This window comes from Castanea sativa, chromosome 5, assembly GCF_040712315.1.
Source record: "Castanea sativa cultivar Marrone di Chiusa Pesio chromosome 5, ASM4071231v1".
In the NCBI taxonomy this organism is placed as follows: Eukaryota; Viridiplantae; Streptophyta; class Magnoliopsida; order Fagales; family Fagaceae; genus Castanea; species Castanea sativa.
Window position 1 is genome coordinate 80,066,778 of NC_134017.1, and position 16,384 is coordinate 80,083,161.

General features: G+C 32.8%; 2 protein-coding genes across 3 annotated transcripts; both read right to left on the minus strand.

The window, feature by feature from the left end:
• Positions 1–581: 581 nt before the first annotated feature.
• Positions 582–6,739, minus strand: LOC142636741 (beta-glucosidase 11-like). Of its 2 annotated transcripts, XM_075811027.1 has the most exons (13): positions 6,502–6,736; positions 6,231–6,295; positions 5,411–5,465; positions 4,885–4,960; positions 4,723–4,794; positions 4,512–4,599; positions 4,130–4,385; positions 3,762–3,877; positions 3,282–3,502; positions 2,731–2,759; positions 2,561–2,648; positions 1,643–1,733; positions 582–1,025 (listed from the first exon to the last, which is right to left on the minus strand). In XM_075811027.1, exons 1-13 carry the CDS (start codon positions 6,667–6,669, stop codon positions 779–781), a joined length of 1,572 nt encoding a protein of 523 aa, XP_075667142.1. In that variant the 5' UTR covers positions 6,670–6,736; the 3' UTR covers positions 582–778. The 2 variants fall into 2 exon arrangements, with proteins under 2 accessions (XP_075667142.1, XP_075667143.1); XM_075811028.1 differs by lacking the exons at positions 2,561–2,648; positions 2,731–2,759 and having other exon boundaries at positions 6,502–6,739.
• Positions 6,740–10,371: 3,632 nt separating this feature from the next.
• On the minus strand, positions 10,372–16,132 carry LOC142636743 (beta-glucosidase 11-like). The gene is made up of 13 exons (XM_075811030.1): positions 15,902–16,132; positions 15,696–15,759; positions 15,046–15,101; positions 14,304–14,379; positions 14,143–14,214; positions 13,930–14,017; positions 13,548–13,803; positions 13,183–13,298; positions 12,715–12,935; positions 12,584–12,612; positions 12,413–12,500; positions 11,485–11,575; positions 10,372–10,817 (listed from the first exon to the last, which is right to left on the minus strand). Exons 1-13 carry the CDS (start codon positions 16,034–16,036, stop codon positions 10,571–10,573), a joined length of 1,539 nt encoding a protein of 512 aa, XP_075667145.1. The 5' UTR covers positions 16,037–16,132; the 3' UTR covers positions 10,372–10,570.
• Between the last annotated feature and the right edge of the window lie 252 nt (positions 16,133–16,384).

A 16,384-nucleotide genomic window follows, 5' to 3' on the forward strand; every position in this document is an offset into this window, starting at 1 on the left:
CCACACGAGATTATTACATGTCTCATCTTAATCAGGACTTCATGTGGAAGATAGGATGGTTATCTTGTTTAATTTTGAATGAATTTCAAGTTGAACTTAAAAATAATAATAAATAAATAAATAATAGATTTTAAAAAAATAAAAATAAAAAAATAAGAGAATTTCAAGCTTGATTTTAATGCTTTAACAGAATGTCCAAGCTTATTTTAGTCCGTTCCTTTCAAATCCTAGAACAGCAGAGAGAAGAGTTTCTTTGTCCAACAAATTATTACTTGTTTGTTCCATCACCCAAAAAATGTCCCCAAAAGCTTTGTTTGCATCTGGTAACAGAAAGGAGTGTAACAGAGTTCACTAGTTCAGTATGTCTCTCTTCTTGTACAAATTTGAAGTCATCTACATTCATATATGACTATTTAATTTCTGTCTAACAGTTAAAGTTGAACTAAAACTCCTCCGACAGTTTGATTAGCTTTGCCATTGTCTGTCTTATGAAAGCAGATATACTTCTAAACATTTTATCTTCAAACAAATGACTTAAAACTGTCTGTGTGCATGCGCGCGTGCACATGTGACTACCTGAATGAGGTTGGAAAAACCTGAATGATGCTATTTGAAATTGAAACTGAAGAAGGTTACAGGATATTTATTACAATTTTTGAGAAAACTAAGCTCCGAAGTAGTATATTGGTAAATAATATACTTCTAGAAAACAATAAACAGCAGCAGTGCAGAACCAAGGAATAATAGCACACCATTATGCAACAAGGAATTGAAGAATCTACTGAGAGAAGTGAGCATGGGAAAATGCAGTCAAATTCTTCTCAAGTTTGATAAACCCATCTGAACTGACACCTTTAGTCTTCAAGAAATGGGAGTACCAATGAGCAGAAAGCTTTGGTTGCCTTTTTAAATCCGGGTCACCCATGTCTATATAGTAAAGGCCATAGCTTGATTCATAGCCACCCAATAACTCAAATAAATCCAAGAAGGACCATTGAAAATAGCCTCTCGTATTTGATCCATTCCTTCCAAAATTAGATTCGAGAAAGAGAAAAAGAAGGGGGAATTATGTCAAAGAAGTAAAAAGCACATATCAATGCAAAGAAACATTTAGAAACTTATAATAATGCTCTCTAATGTATAAATTAGCTGATGACAGCTAACTTAGTTTTGAGGAAAACATAAAGATAAATATCAGATCATCCATCAATCTAGTTTTACACGGGTATGAAATGGAATTAATTGTGATGATTATGTGTCCTAAGTTGGTGTGACGACTAATTACACCCCACAACTTGAGACTTTAGGTGATAAGTTTGTTAAATTTTGTGTTGGCAAATTAGACAACAGTTTATGAACTTTCTCTCCTCGCCACATGTGTTGTGGCAGAGAAATGTAAATATCTTGCTGTGCTATTGGTATTGGATAAGAGACTGTTAGAGAACTCTTTTGATGTATTAAGTTTTGGGTTCTGTTAGTATTTTGAGCCACTTCTGTGATCTCCCTAATTTGCGATGTGACCACTGAGATAGGATCAGGATGTCAAGAGTTGCAGACACTCAGATTATAGTGAAGGTAATATTTAAAATAATTTTAGATTATTTATAATATTTAAACAGAAATCAATAGAAAATGGGCATACCTCAATGCATTAAGCAAAGCCCCAATATGTCCACGCAAGTAGTTCACCCTTGGCTCATCTTCCAATGATGAATTGTGTAGTGATCTCTGTCCTGCAAAACCATTACAACCAAGATTTAGTTTCTCCCTAACAAAAAAAAAAAAAAAAAAAAAAAAAAAGAAGAAGAAGAAGAAGAAGAAGAAGAAGAAAAGATTAAGTTTCTCAATTAGAGGATCATGTAAAATGAGAATAAAATTGGATTTTGAACTTATCTACCTACTACCCCCAAACATGAACAACAATCATAAGTTAGAACAAATGGTATTTGAGAGGGAAATGGAAGAAAATATGAAAGATTCAATTAGGGTTTTTTTTTAAGTAACTCATTTGTTCATTGTTTGATCACTTTTACTTTGAATGGTGCAAACATTTGAAAGCGAGAGTAAAACAGTTGACATTCTATCAAACATTTAGTTCATGGATATTGATCCTCTATGCAGGCTGTCAATTGATTATTGTTTCAGATAATGTATTATAAAATGCCAAATAGTGATGGTAGTCTGTATATTTCTATTTCCATCTATCAAGTCTATATACCAAAATTATAGATAAAGTAAAAGAAATTTCTTCTCATTTGCAACCAAACCTGCCAATAAAGGCTTATTATGCGCTCTGTAGTTACCTAATATTTGTGATTCAAAATGAGGAATCAAGAGTCACTTTTAAAATGAAGAAACTTATATTAAGAGGACTAAAATCATGAAAAGAAAATTCTGTGTTAAAAATCACATTTCTATCAAAATGCCCTCGAGCATTACTTTGATGAGTGATTCTTCAGTTCTAAGGGGGCAAGAAGCACTCATACAAACAAACTCTTTGTGCATGAGCGCGCATGTGTGTGTGTGTATTTGAGAGAGAGAGAGAGAGAGAGAGAGAGACCATTCTCATGAATGTAAATAGGAGGATTTCCATAAGCTTGCTTGAAATACTCCAGCAGTTCTTGCAAACCCCAAGGCTCAATCGAAAACTGAGTCAAATAGGCTAATTAGTATTACACAGATATGATCTTTACAAGTAAACCATCTCTGCATTAATGTTCATGTTCTCACCTTATTTACTGATATATCATTTTGAATAGCTGCACAATAGGACAAGTAGTATGCTACTTCAGTTTCATCTCTAAAGACTCGGATACACAATGGTGAATTTATTGAGGACCATCATGTATAAAATAATGGATTCAGATCCTCTAGATTTCCTAGGGTACTCTACCAATAGATTTCCTTAAATCCTAACCACTCTTTAATGATTTAATGGTATAGATTTTGTCATGTCAGCATTCCACTAACAATAATCTTAATTATTTTGTTTGCAACATTAATTTATTATTTTAGGAATATTGTTAGTGGAATGCTGACATGGCAAAATCTATACCATTAAATCATTAAAGAGTGGTTAAGATTTAAGGAAATCTATTTGGTAGAGTACCCTAAGAAATGTAGAGGATCTAAATCCTAAAATAATAGAATGAAGCCCAAATTGTAAAATTCAACAACAGACAGACAGAGTTGAATTGGTAAGCTGAGAAAGGCTAGAAGGTAATCTAATCACCGGTGAAATTAGTCCCCATTGTGATGAGTCAACATATGATAGAATTTACCTGTCAAGTCAATTGCCATGTCTGCATCAAGGTCTCTGACCTCCATGTTTAGTTTGCTAGAGTCATCCTTGATGTACAACATGTTATAGTAATTTAATGCTAGAAAGTCAAATGAACCCTTAACCAGATTTGATTCGAAATTGGTGAAGGCTGGAAGTCTTGAGCCTAAATATTTTTTCATTACATCGGGATAGTCTCCATAAACCAAGGGATCTGCATACCTGCAATGCCAAGCAGATCATGATAGCCTGACATATAAAGAATTCCGAACCTTTCTTATATATGGCTTATAATGCAAATATTAAAAAATCAAATGTTTTCACAATAAAAAAAAAAATTAAAAAAAACTAAACCAAAAGAATCTCAAACTTTGTATTGACTACTTGCATTAGGGCTATACCATATTCACATTACACTTCATAGACGCCACAATGAGATGACAGCATGTAAGGTCAATTTGTTTGTGAATGTGTAACTTACCAACCAATCTGGAAGTCCATGGCTCTTTGAGCGGCAATAACATCTTCAGTTTTGTTTGTTAGAGGAAGAAACCAGAAAGCTAAGAGATCGATTCCTATAAATCCATGCTGCTGGTCCTGCATTGCGCGCACTCAATTTGTTCATATATATGTTCCCAATTTTTTTTTTTTAATCTTTTTTTCCCTTGGTATGTGTTTTTCTAAAAGTTTAGAACAAAGGCACAAAGGTACTGTAAAGAGGGCGCTTCTTTCTTCAGGCTGAAAAACCCAACCATGATCTTCATTTTTGAACGTCATATAGTTAAGGCATAACATTGATTAATTCATTAAATTGGCCAAGCCACTTGAAATGAATAGCTTCGATAGTACCTGGTACTTTTCCTTGTATAATCTAGCAACTGATGCATGAGCTAACAAGATATGATGAGTTGCCAAGTATGGCTCAGTTGAGGAGTTGCCTCTGGAGCAATTAGTGCCAGATGGAGGAGAACAATGTTCAGGTGGCAGAAATCCCGATTCATAACCTGCCTTTACGAATATATTGGCCTCATTCATAGTAGTCCAATGTAACACCCTGTCACCAAAATTCCTAAAGCAGACATCTGCATATGCCGTGAAGTCTTTCCTGCATCCACATCTAGATTATTAAATCACATTCCTTGCCAGGATTTGTTCATACCACACAGAATGTGGATAAATACACTCCAGCATAATAGTTGTCTACAATAGATATGAAGGATGAGAACCATACACCATTTCTCGACTAAGCCATCCTCCATACTTGTCTTCTAGTGCCTGTGGGAAATCACTGTGATGTAATGTAACATGAGGTTGGATTCCTGCTTGATCAAGAAACAAAAGACATCAGCAGGAAAAAAAGGCATGGACAAATTAGCATACATAAGGACTATCAAATTGAGAAAATTGTACTATTGTCACGTATGATTGAAATGGACAATAACCATTGCTGGATAGTTCATTAATAAGATTGTTGTAATATTGTAGACCCTTTGGATTGACAGGTCCTCTTCCATCTGAAACATTAGAAAATAAGCAGCTTAAGTATGAGAAAAAAGTACTAAATCACTTCTTGTTCGGTTAATGAAAGAAATTTGTGATCATACTTGGAATAAGTCTTGCCCATGAGATAGAAAATCTATAGGCCTCTAAACCTGTGTCCACCATGAGCTGGACATCATCCTGCATGTGTGTGATCAACCTTATCATACATAGACCACACTCCTATAGTCATATTACTAAATGGTTAAAATTGAATGAGCATATAATTAGTTGGTTTTGTCATGGGTCGTATAATTAGTATCTATCAGGCAGAGCACAGCCAATCAAAGAATGAACAATTGTCATGTGGAACACTTTCATTTTGTTATAATTATGGTTTACCATTTTCTAACATCTTAAGTTTTTGGGACAATTCATCATTTATCATGGTATTATAAAAAGTGGTGCTAAGTTTAGATCATGTTTTCCCTCTAACTCAAATTTAAAAAGTTAAAATACCACCTGTTTAATTGGTAATATATTAATGGATATATACATCAACACACACCTTGTTAGACACAAATCAATTAGGGGATAAACTAACCTATAGTCCACTTCAAACAGTCCTCGGAAAAGAATTATTGTACATACCTTGTATTTGTGATACTGATCACATGCTATGTCCCCATTGTCTCCATGCATTTTCCTGAAAATTTAAAAATTTTGTTAACCCCTCAGGTTTTTCCTATAAATATTGCTTTTATAGGTTTTCCACTTCGTCACCAATTGACTGAGTTATTTACTTCACTACACTTTAATTATTATTGGTGACTTGTATATTTTGGTTACTTAACTGAAAATAAATTTAAATTCATAATTGGTTAATGTGCAAAGTTGATTAGTTCCCACATAAAAATCAACCAAGAGGTTTGCTAAAGATATTGGGTTTATATTAATCTAATGCCCCAAAAGGCCCAATATATTGTAAGTTTATGTAGGGCTAATCCTAGCTCTTTATCATGTAGAAGTAGACGTAGGCCGTCAAGCTGAAACCATGTACTCTTGTGTTTTGTCTCTCTCTTGCTCTTACTTCTCTAAATTATTTTATTCTTGTCTCTCAACAGGGTCTAAATAGACTTAGCTTAATTATATCTCATTTCAGTTCTAATATTATCAATCCAAGTGATATATAGTCATTCGCTTTATATGGAATAAATGAGATTTTGATTTTCAAGCACTTGAAAAATGGGACTATTATGAGCACTAATAGTACTTTTGATATACTAATCAATTTGAATGCAAATAATCTCATTTTTATTTAATAAACAAATACCAGGGAATAAACTATTTCATAAACATGTTACTACTTATTAACCAAGTTAGTTGTATAATAGAACATTAATTTACTTTTTGGGAGGAAAATGATTAGAATATCACTTCACAATACTATACTAATTATAAAGAAGCTTTACCAGAATGGGAAAAGGAATCCCATATGCTAGGCCCCCTCCCATCTTCATTTGCTGCACCTTCAACCTTTTATATATATAAACATTTTTGTCAAGCATATGAAGAAATAGAGAGAATATTAATTATCTATTATAAAACATCAATTCTTTACAACTTTTAGTAATGAAATAACTAAACAAACAAATAACACTTCAAATAATAATAATAATAAAGTTATGTTTAAGAAAAAAAAATTGAAAAGACTTTATAAAACCATTAATTAATAAACAGACCTGATAAGCAGAAGTCCCAGAACCAAACACAAAGTCAGGTGGGAAGTCATCTCTGCTAAATTCATCAACCCCCAGTACTTCAACCACTGATATGTTTACCAGAAGAAATAGAAAGATATGAGACAGACTCAACATCTTTGCTTTTTTTTTTTTCCTCAAAGCATGCATGTATTCTTGTCCTCTATAGCTTGACCCAAATGAATGGCTCTATGGGAAATGTTAACAAGCACGGGCGGTGCTTGTTAAGATTTTCTCTTTTGTGTTTTACCTTTAAAAAAAAAAAAAAAAATTGTCAAAAAATTGTCAGAAAATGTAAAAAAAAATTACCAAAAACTAAAAAATTGCCAAAAATTAAAAAAATTACCCAAAAATTTACTCATTGATGGACACATTTCAATGACCGTTAACACAACCCTTAGCCAGACTTCCTATCAAAAAAAAAAAAAAAAAATTATAGCCAGACAAAGAGTGGGTCCCACCCACCAGTAGAAAAATCGACATGCAAAGGATTGGTTGTGCATCAAAGTATCTTACTAGGTTGAGAAATGAGAAAGAGACAAACTTGTCCTGGTTGCCGACTCAGGAATACTGGACATTTTACAAATGTCAACAGCAAAATGACAGAATATTTTGACACTTGCATTCATGGCGTTTGTTTTATTAGAGATAATTATAATAGGCTAACTTGCCATTCGAACCCTTTCTCCTTAGACCCTAAGTACTTTTGTATACGAAGAGGTACCAATTCAGTTACAAAACCTTTAGTGCATTCATGGCGTTTGTTGGTTTGTTTAGAAATTAGAAAAAAATATTTTGTATGAAATGATACTACACTAACTTATTAAAATTCAATAAATGAGAGATGTGTGTAAAAATAATTAGTAGGGTAGTTATTTTTTGTTGACATGTCTCACACTTATTAAATTTTGATACTGCTAACATGGTATCATTTGATACCAAATACCTTCTTTCTCAGACATTAGACCCTAAAATATTCATGACTAAAATGTAAAACTGACCCTCTAATTTTCTTCAGATTTCATTCCAGTACTCTAACTTTACTTTAGTTCATTTCAGTTCTTTAAGTTTCAAATTTATTCAATGAAGGCCTTTCCTATATCCTTTGTTAAAATTTTTTTGAAAAAAAAAATTAGCAAAAAATTTTCAATCATTAATTGAATTTTTTAATTTAAAAAATTTGAAGAAAAATTTAAAAAATTGAAAAATTAACCACAACATATAACAAAAGTTGATGGAAAATCCTTAATTAAATAAACTTGAAAGTTAGAGGACTGAAATGAATAAAAGTAAAGTTAGAGGATTAAAATGAAATCTGAAGAAACTTAGAGGGACAATTTTGTATTTTAACTTAGATTCATTTATGAAGAGCTCTTGCCTCTTGGTTAAGTGAATAATACCAATATTTTAAAAATTAAAAATAAATGTAGTGGAAAGATCATGATTTTGAAATCAGATAGTTCAAAGAATCGTAGAAAGAAGAGGTTCAAGATTTTTGAGATTAGACGAGATCCAACCAAGATTGAACCGTGATTATGTTATAATTAATTTAATAATAATTAAAAATATAAATAAATATATTAAATTAGTGCAAAATGAAAATTTGAATAAAATAGTCTAGATAAATATAAAGACCATTTTTTAAATATATTTTTCACATCACAACTTTATTATAGTGTTTCAAAAATCAATGCAATATTATCAAATATATATATAAATAAATAAAAAAGAATAATAATGACAAACAAAAGCCAAAATGGCACAAGTAAAGAAAACAATGGTGTATCATAAATTATAAAGAAATATTAATAACTTTTTATATCTCTCATAAATGTGATATTAAAACTATCCTAATTTGGTTTATTAACAATTACTCTAAGCGCATTCGTTAACATGACGGGAGGAAGACCATGACTCAATAAATGAGTCAAAAGCTTTCAAAACTCTTTTTTTGTTATTTTCAATGCATTGTCACCTGACTACGCTCAACAAACTAAAAGGCAAAATAAAGTTGGAAGCAAAGCATCTACCTAAACTGAAGGCAGGAGACTACGATATGACGAACAAAAGAAGAAGCAGAGATTAAACAATGTAGAAGAAGAAGAAGGGCAATCTTGCGCTGTCTGCAATGGATTAGGTTTAGGTGGCGACCTACTGAATAGAATTGAAATTTTACAAAATAGAATTACCCATTTCTAAATTTTTACAACTTATAGCATTACTTATTAATGTTACCCAATACAATTTTGAATTCAAGGACTCTTCAATTATAGAGTTTATTGCATGTGAACCTCTGTCCACAACTTCAAACACTCGCTTGAAAAATCTGGTTCAGCATTGTAATTTTTGGAATATGTAGCAACTTCAACATTACCAGTTTTGAATTTTCTTCAAGCTTGATCACCAATATAGACTTTTGAGAGCAAAAAGCATAGTACCTTTAAAATTTACAATAAGTAGCTCTCCAAAAGTCTTTTTCACATGCTCTAAGGTTTTCTTATATACTTTAAGCTTACATGCATGAAACCCTAGTCACTTGATAGGCTAAATGGACTAAAATAAGCTTGATTGATCAATTGATCGACTAGCCATCAAAAACTATCAAACAAACAAAAACTTGAATTTGATATGTTTGTTTAAAAAAAATATACTTCTAAGACAAATATAAGATATTATTTTGTTCACGGTTTGCCAACCAAAAATCTAGACTCGACAGCATCATCTGTCTTGTTGCTTGTTATAATATGTGGCTTGAATTTGAGGTGCACCAAGTTCGTATATTATTTGTTACATAGAATCCAAACTCAGAAATCCCACTCTTGCCTGACATTGATCATTGATTTTGCCATTACCAACCTTGTCTTTTTTTTTTTGTAGGGAATTTCAAACCTCACACACAAAAAGACACGTTGCTTTCTAGTTGTTTTAGAGAGAGAGAGAGTGGCAACAAACAGCGCTGATCTTAGGCACCTCAACTTTTTGTAGAATTAAGAGTTCTTGTGGACTGTTAGTTGTGGTATGAGAGAGACCTTTTTGTTAAATTACCAACTTAGGACCTCCTGCTTTAATACTGTTGTAAATTATCGATTATCCCAAAAGCTTAAGCTATAGAGATATGGCAAATTTAATCATTTTTATCACATACTTCTAACACTTTTGAGTTGTATTTGGAATTTGAGTTTCTTGGGATTTTTAGTGTTGACAAAGTCTATGATAAATTTATTTGAAATTATTGATTGATCTATATTCCATTGTAATAGTATGAGCGCCGAACGGAAAACAAAGTGCACTATTCGGTACTCTGTCTTCCTGCTTCAAAATTTCAGCCTCCAACTCGATCTTTCACGTGCAAGATAGAATGGTTATCTTGTTCAATTTCAAATGAATTACAAGCTGAACTTTAAAAATAAAATAAAATAAAAAATAGACTTAAAAAAAAATCAGAGAATTTCAAGATAGATTTTAATGCTTTAACAGAATGTCCAAGCTTATTTTAATCCAGTTCCTTTTCCAAATCCTAGAACAGCAGAGAGAAGAGTCTCTTTGTACAACAAACTATCACTTGATTGTTCATCACCTAAAAAAAGTCTCCAAAACCTTTGCTTGCTTGTGGTGACAGAAAGGATTGTAACAGAGATCAGTATGTTTGTCTTCTTGTACAAATTTGAAGCCATCTCCACTCATATATGACTATCTCGTTTCTGTCTTAACAGTTAGTACTTGAACTAAAACTCGTCCGACAGTTTGATTAGCTTTACCATTGTCTGTCTTATGAAAGCAGATATACTTCTAAACATTTTATCTTCAAACAAATGACTGAAAACTGTGCGCGTGCACATGTGACTGACTGAATGAGGTTGGAAAAACCAGAATTATGTTATTTGAAATTGAAACTGAAGAAGGTTACAGGATGTTTATTACAGTTTTTTGAAAAAAATAAGCTCCAACGTAGTTTATTGGTAAATAATATATTTTTAGTAATAAAATAAAGAGCAGCAGTGCAGAACCAAGGTTTACTAGCACACCATTATGCAAAAAGGAATGGAAGGATCTACCGAGAGAAGTGAGCATGGGAAAATGTAGTCAAATTCTTCTCAAGTTTGATAAACCCATCTGAGCTGACACCTTTTGTCTTCAAGAAATGGGAGTACCAATGAGCAGAAAGCTTTGGTTGCCTTTTTAAATCCAGGTCATCCATGTCTATGTAGTAAAGGCCAAAGCTTGATTCATAGCCGTCCAATAACTCTAATAAATCCAAGAAGGACCATTGAAAATAGCCTCTCGTATTTGATCCATTCCTTCCAAAATTAGATTGGAGAAAGAGAAAAAGAAGGGGGAATTATGTCAAGGAAGTAAAAACCATATATCAATGCAAAGAAACATTTAGAAACTTATAATAATGCTCTCCAATGTATAAATTAGCTGATGACTTTTTAGTCTTTAGTACAAATAAATTTTGCTAGCTAACTTAGTTTTGGGGAAAACATAAAGGAATATAACTATCAGAGCATCCATCAATCTAGGTTTACAAGTGTATGAAATGGAATTAATTGTGATGATTATGTGCCTTAAATTGGTGTGACAACTAATTATACCCACAATTTGAGACTTTAGGTGATAAGTTAGTTAAATTTTGTGTAGGGAAATTAGACAACAGTGAGCTCAGTTTTATGAACTTTCTTTCCTTGCCACATGTGCTGTGGCAGAGAAATATAAATATAAATATCTTGTTGTGTTATTGGTATTAGACAAGAGAAAGTTAGAGAACTCTTTTGATGTATTAAGTTTTGGGTTCTGTTAGTATTTTTGCACCACTTCTGTGATCTCCCTAATTTGCGTGTGACGACTGAGATAGGATCAGGATGTCTAGAATTGCAGATGCTCAGATTATAGTGAAGGTAATATCTAAAATAGTTTTAGATTATTTATAAGATTTAAACAGAAATCAATAGAAAATGGGCATACCTCAGTGCATCAAGCAAAGCCCCAATATGTCCGTGCAAGTAGTTCACCCTTGGCTCATCTTCCAATGATGAATTGTGTGGTGTTTGCTGTCCTGCAAAAACATTAAAACCAAGATTAAGCTTCTACCTAACCAAAAAAAAAAAAGATTAATTTTCTCAATTAAGGGATCACTTAAAATGAAAATAAAATTGGATTTTGAACTTAGCTACGTACTGCCCCCAAACATGAACAAAAATCATAAGTTAGAACAAATGGTATTTGAGAGGGCAATGGAAGAAAATATGAAAGATTCAATTAGGATTTCTTTTTTTTTCTAAAGTAACTCATTTGTTCATTGTTTGATTGCTTTTATTTTGAATGGTGCAAATATTTGAAAATGAGAGTAAAATGGTTGACGTTCTATCAAACATTTAGTTCATGGATATTGATCCTTTATGCAGGCTGCCAATTGATTGTTGTTTCAGATAATGTATTATAAAATGCCAAATTGTGATGGTAGTCTGTATATTTCTATGTCCATCTATCAAGTCCATATGCCAAAACTAGTGACTGCTTTTACAAATATTACAATCGAAGATAGAGTAAAAGAAATTCTTCTCATTTGCAACTAAGTCTGCCAATAAAGGCTTATTATACACTCCGTAGCTACCTAATATTTGTGATTCAAAATGAGGAAGCAAGAGTCACATTTAAAGTAAAGAAACTTATATTAAGAGGACTAAAATCATGAAAAGAAAATTCTGTGTTAAAAATCATATTTCTATCAAAATGCCCTCTAGCATTACTTTGATGAATGATTCTTCAGTTCTAAGAGAGCAAGAAGCATACATACAAACAAACTCTTTGTGCATGAGCACGCATGTGTGTTTGTGTGTGTGTGTGTGTGTGTGTGTGTGTGAGAGAGAGAGAGAGAGAGAGAGAGAGAGACCATTCTCATGAATGTAAATTGGAGGATTTCCATAAGCTTGCTTGAAATACTCCAGCAGTTCTTGCAAACCCCAGGGCTCAATCGAAAACTGAGTCAAATAGGCTAATTAGTATTACACTGATATGACCTTCACAAGTAAACGATCTCTGCATTTTATGTTCATGTTCTCACCTTATTTACTGATAAATCATTTTGAATAGCTGCACAATAGGACAAGTAGTATGCTACTTCAGTTTCATTGCTAAAGACTTGGTTACACAATGGTGAATTTATTCAGGACCATCATGTATAATAGAACATACCTGTCAACTCTATTGCCATGTCTGCATTAAAGTCTCTGACCTCCATGTTTAGTTTGCTGGAGTCATCCTTGATGTACAACATGGCATAATAATTTAATCCTAGAAAGTCGAATGAACCCTTAACTAGATTTGATTCAAAATTGGTGAAGGCTGGAAGTCTTGAACCTAATTTTTTTTTCATTACATCAGGGTAGTCTCCATAAACCAAGGGATCTGCATACCTGCAATCCCAAGCAGCTCATGATAGCCTAAAAAAGAATTCTGAACCTAGCTTATACACGGCTTATAATGCAAAAATTATAAAATCTTCACAATAAAAAACAATTACAAAAAAACTAAAACAAAAGAATCTCAAAATTTGTAATGACTACTTGCTCTAGGGCTATACCATATTCACATTACACTTCATAGACGCCACAATGAGATGACAGCATGTAAGGTCAATTTGTTCATGAATGTGTAACTTACCAACCAATCTGGAAGTCCATGGCTCTTTGAGCGGCAATAACATCTTCAGTTTTGTTTGTTAGAGGAAGAACCCAGAAAGCTAAGAGATTGATTCCTATAAATCCATGCTGCTTGTCCTGCATTGCCCGCACTCAATTTGTTCACATATATGTTCCCAATTTTTATTATCTTTTTTTTCCCTTTGGTATGTGTTATTCTAAAAGTTTAGAACAAAGGCATAAAAGTACTAAAAAGAGGGTGCTTCTTTCTTCAGGCTGAAAAACCCAAGTATGATCTTCATTTTTGAACATCATATCCTTAAGGCAAAACATTGATTAATTCATTAAATTGACCAAGCCACTTGAAATGAATAGCTTCTATAGTACCTGGTACTTTTCCTTGTATAATCTAGCAGCTGATGCATGCGCTAACAAGATATGATGAGTTGCCAAGTATGGCTCAGTTGAGGAGTTGCCTCTGGTGCAATTAATGCCAAACGGAGGAGAACAATGCTCAGGTGGTGTAGATCCCGATTCATAACCCGCCATTGCGAACACATTGGCCTCGTTCATAGTAATCCAATGTAACACCCTGTCACCAAAATTCCTGAAGCAGACATCTGCATATGCCGTGAAGTCTTTCCTGCATCCACATCTAGATTATTAAATCACATTCCTTGCCAGGTTTTCTTCTTTCCACACAGAATGTGGATATATACACTCCAGCATAGTATTTTACAACAATAAATATGAAGGATGAGAGCCATACACCATTTTTCGGCTAACCCATCCTCCATACTTGTCTTCCAGTGCCTGTGGGAAATCACTGTGATGTAATGTAACATGAGGTTGGATTCCTGCTCGATCAGGAAACAAAAGACATCAGCAGGAAAAAAAGGCACAGACAAATTAGCATACAGATGGACTCTATCAACTAGAGAAAATTGTACTGTTGTCATTTATAATTGGAATGGACAGTAACCATTGCTGGATAGTTCATTGATAAGATTGTTGTAATATTGTAGACCCTTTGGATTGACAGGTCCTCTTCCATCTGAAACATTATAAAATAAGCAGCTTAAGTATGAGAAAAAGTACTAAATCATTTCTTGTTCGGTTAATGAAAGAAATTTGTGATCATACTTGGAATAAGTCTTGACCATGAGATAGAAAATCTATAGGCCTCTAAACCTGTGTCCACCATGAGCTGGACATCATCCTGCAAGTGTGTGATCAACTTTATCATACACAGACCACACTCCTATAGTCATATTACTAGATGGTTAAAATTAAATGAGCATATAATTAGTTGGTTTTGTCATGGGTCGTATAATTAGTATCTATCAGGCATAGCACAACCAATCAAGGAATGAACAATTGTCATGCAGAACACTTTCATTTTGTTATAATTATGGTTTACCCTTTTTTTTTTTGTTGAATAAATATTTTATTGCTAAAAAAACTCCACCCAAAACAGGGAAGAAACAAAAAGATCAGGCTGGACTCATCTCTAACAAAGGCCTGAGATACATGAGAAGGTAGATTGGAGAGAGGAACTAGCCCAGACTAGTTCACAAGAGTTGCCCATTGGGTGTGCAAATGTGCAGATACATTACCCTTTCTATGAACAAAAGAAATTCAACATTTGAAAAGCCATTGACAAATTACAAAATATCTTCAAACATGTTAAGTTTTTTGGACAATTGATCATTTATCATGGTGTTATAAAAAGTGGTGCTAAGTTTAAATCATGTTTCCACTCTAACTCAAATTTAAAAAGTTAAATGTACTACCTTTGCAATTGGTAATATATTAATGGATAAATACATCAACACACACCTTGTTAGACACAAATCAATCAGGGGATAAGAATAATTGTACATACCTTGTATTTGTGATACTGATCACATGCTATGTCCCCATTGCCTCCATGCATTTTCCCTGAAAATTTAAAAATTTATGTTAACCCCTGTAGTTGTTTTTCCTTTGAATATTGCTTTATAGGTTTTCCACTTCAATACCAGTTGACTGAGTTATTTACTTCACTACACTTTAATTCTTATTGGTGACTTCTATATTGTGGTAGTAACCGTAAATAGATTTAAAATTCATAATTGGTTAATGGGCAAAGTTGATTAATGCCCACATAAAAATCAACCAAGAGGTTCGTTAAAGATATTGTGTTTTTTCTCTCTCTCTCTCTCTCTTGCTTTTGCTTCACTAAATTATTTTATCCTTGTCTTTCAATAGGGTCTAAATAGACTTAGCTTAATTATATCTCATTTCAGTTCTAATTTTATCAATCCAAGTGATATATATTTTGAAAAATGGGACTATTATGAGCACTAATAGTACTTTTGATATACTAATCAATTTGAATGCAAGTAATCTCATTTTTACTCAACAAACAAATACGAGGGAATAAACTATTTCATAAAAATGTTACTACTTATTAACCAAGTTAGTTATACTAATTGGGGGGAAATGTTTAGAATATGACTTTCAAATGCAATACTAATTATAAACAAGCTTTACCAGAATGGGAAAAAGAATCCCATATGCTAGGCCCCCTCCCATCTTCATTTGCTGCACCTTCAACCTTTCATATATGAAGAAATCATCAATTCTTTACAACTTTCAGTAATGAAATAACTAAACAAATAGCACTTTTATAAAAAAAAAGAAGTTATCTTTAAGAAAAAATTGAAAAGAATGTGTAAAACTTTTATTAATGAACAGACCTGATAAGCTGAGGTCCCAGAACCAAACACAAAGTCAGGTGGGAAGTCATCTCTGCTAAATTTATCAACCCCCAGTACTTCAACCACTGATATGTTTATCAGAAGAAACAGAAAGACATGAGAGAGACCCAACATCTTTTTTTTTCCTCAAAGCAATGCTTTTAAAGCGTGCGTGTATTATTGTCCTCTATCAAGGGCGGCGCTAGCCATAGCCCAGTGGGTGAAGAGAACACCCTGACTTTACCCAATAAATAAATAAATAAATATATATATATAATATAATATAATATAGTATAAAACTTTCATTTGTTTTGACTCTCTAGATATTTAAGACTATTACATGTGTTTAAAAATGGTAAATTTTTATTTGAAAATATTTGTGAAAATACGAGTAAGTGGAAAAATGTAAAAATACGTGAAATGTTGTTTAAAAACTAAAAATGATTATTGAAAAATACAAACCAAACACCCCTGTAAACACCC

What these genes read in the sequence shown, in the direction of transcription:
- LOC142636741 (XM_075811027.1), bottom strand. Translation starts at nt 6,669, where the DNA reads ATGCATGCTTTGAGGAAAAAAAAAAAAGCAAAGATGTTGAGTCTGTCT. An exon ending in GATTCCTTTTCCCATTCTGG is followed by an intron (nt 5,466 to 6,230) that starts TAAAGCTTCTTT and finishes TTAAATTTTCAG; the next exon opens with GAAAATGCATGGAGACAATG. An exon ending in ATGGACTTCCAGATTGGTTG is followed by an intron (nt 3,503 to 3,761) that starts GTAAGTTACACA and finishes TTGGCATTGCAG; the next exon opens with GTATGCAGATCCCTTGGTTT.
- LOC142636743 (XM_075811030.1), bottom strand. Translation starts at nt 16,036, where the DNA reads ATGTTGGGTCTCTCTCATGTCTTTCTGTTTCTTCTGATAAACATATCA. An exon ending in CAATGAACTATCCAGCAATG is followed by an intron (nt 14,018 to 14,142) that starts GTTACTGTCCAT and finishes CTGATCGAGCAG; the next exon opens with GAATCCAACCTCATGTTACA. An exon ending in ATGGACTTCCAGATTGGTTG is followed by an intron (nt 12,936 to 13,182) that starts GTAAGTTACACA and finishes TTGGGATTGCAG; the next exon opens with GTATGCAGATCCCTTGGTTT.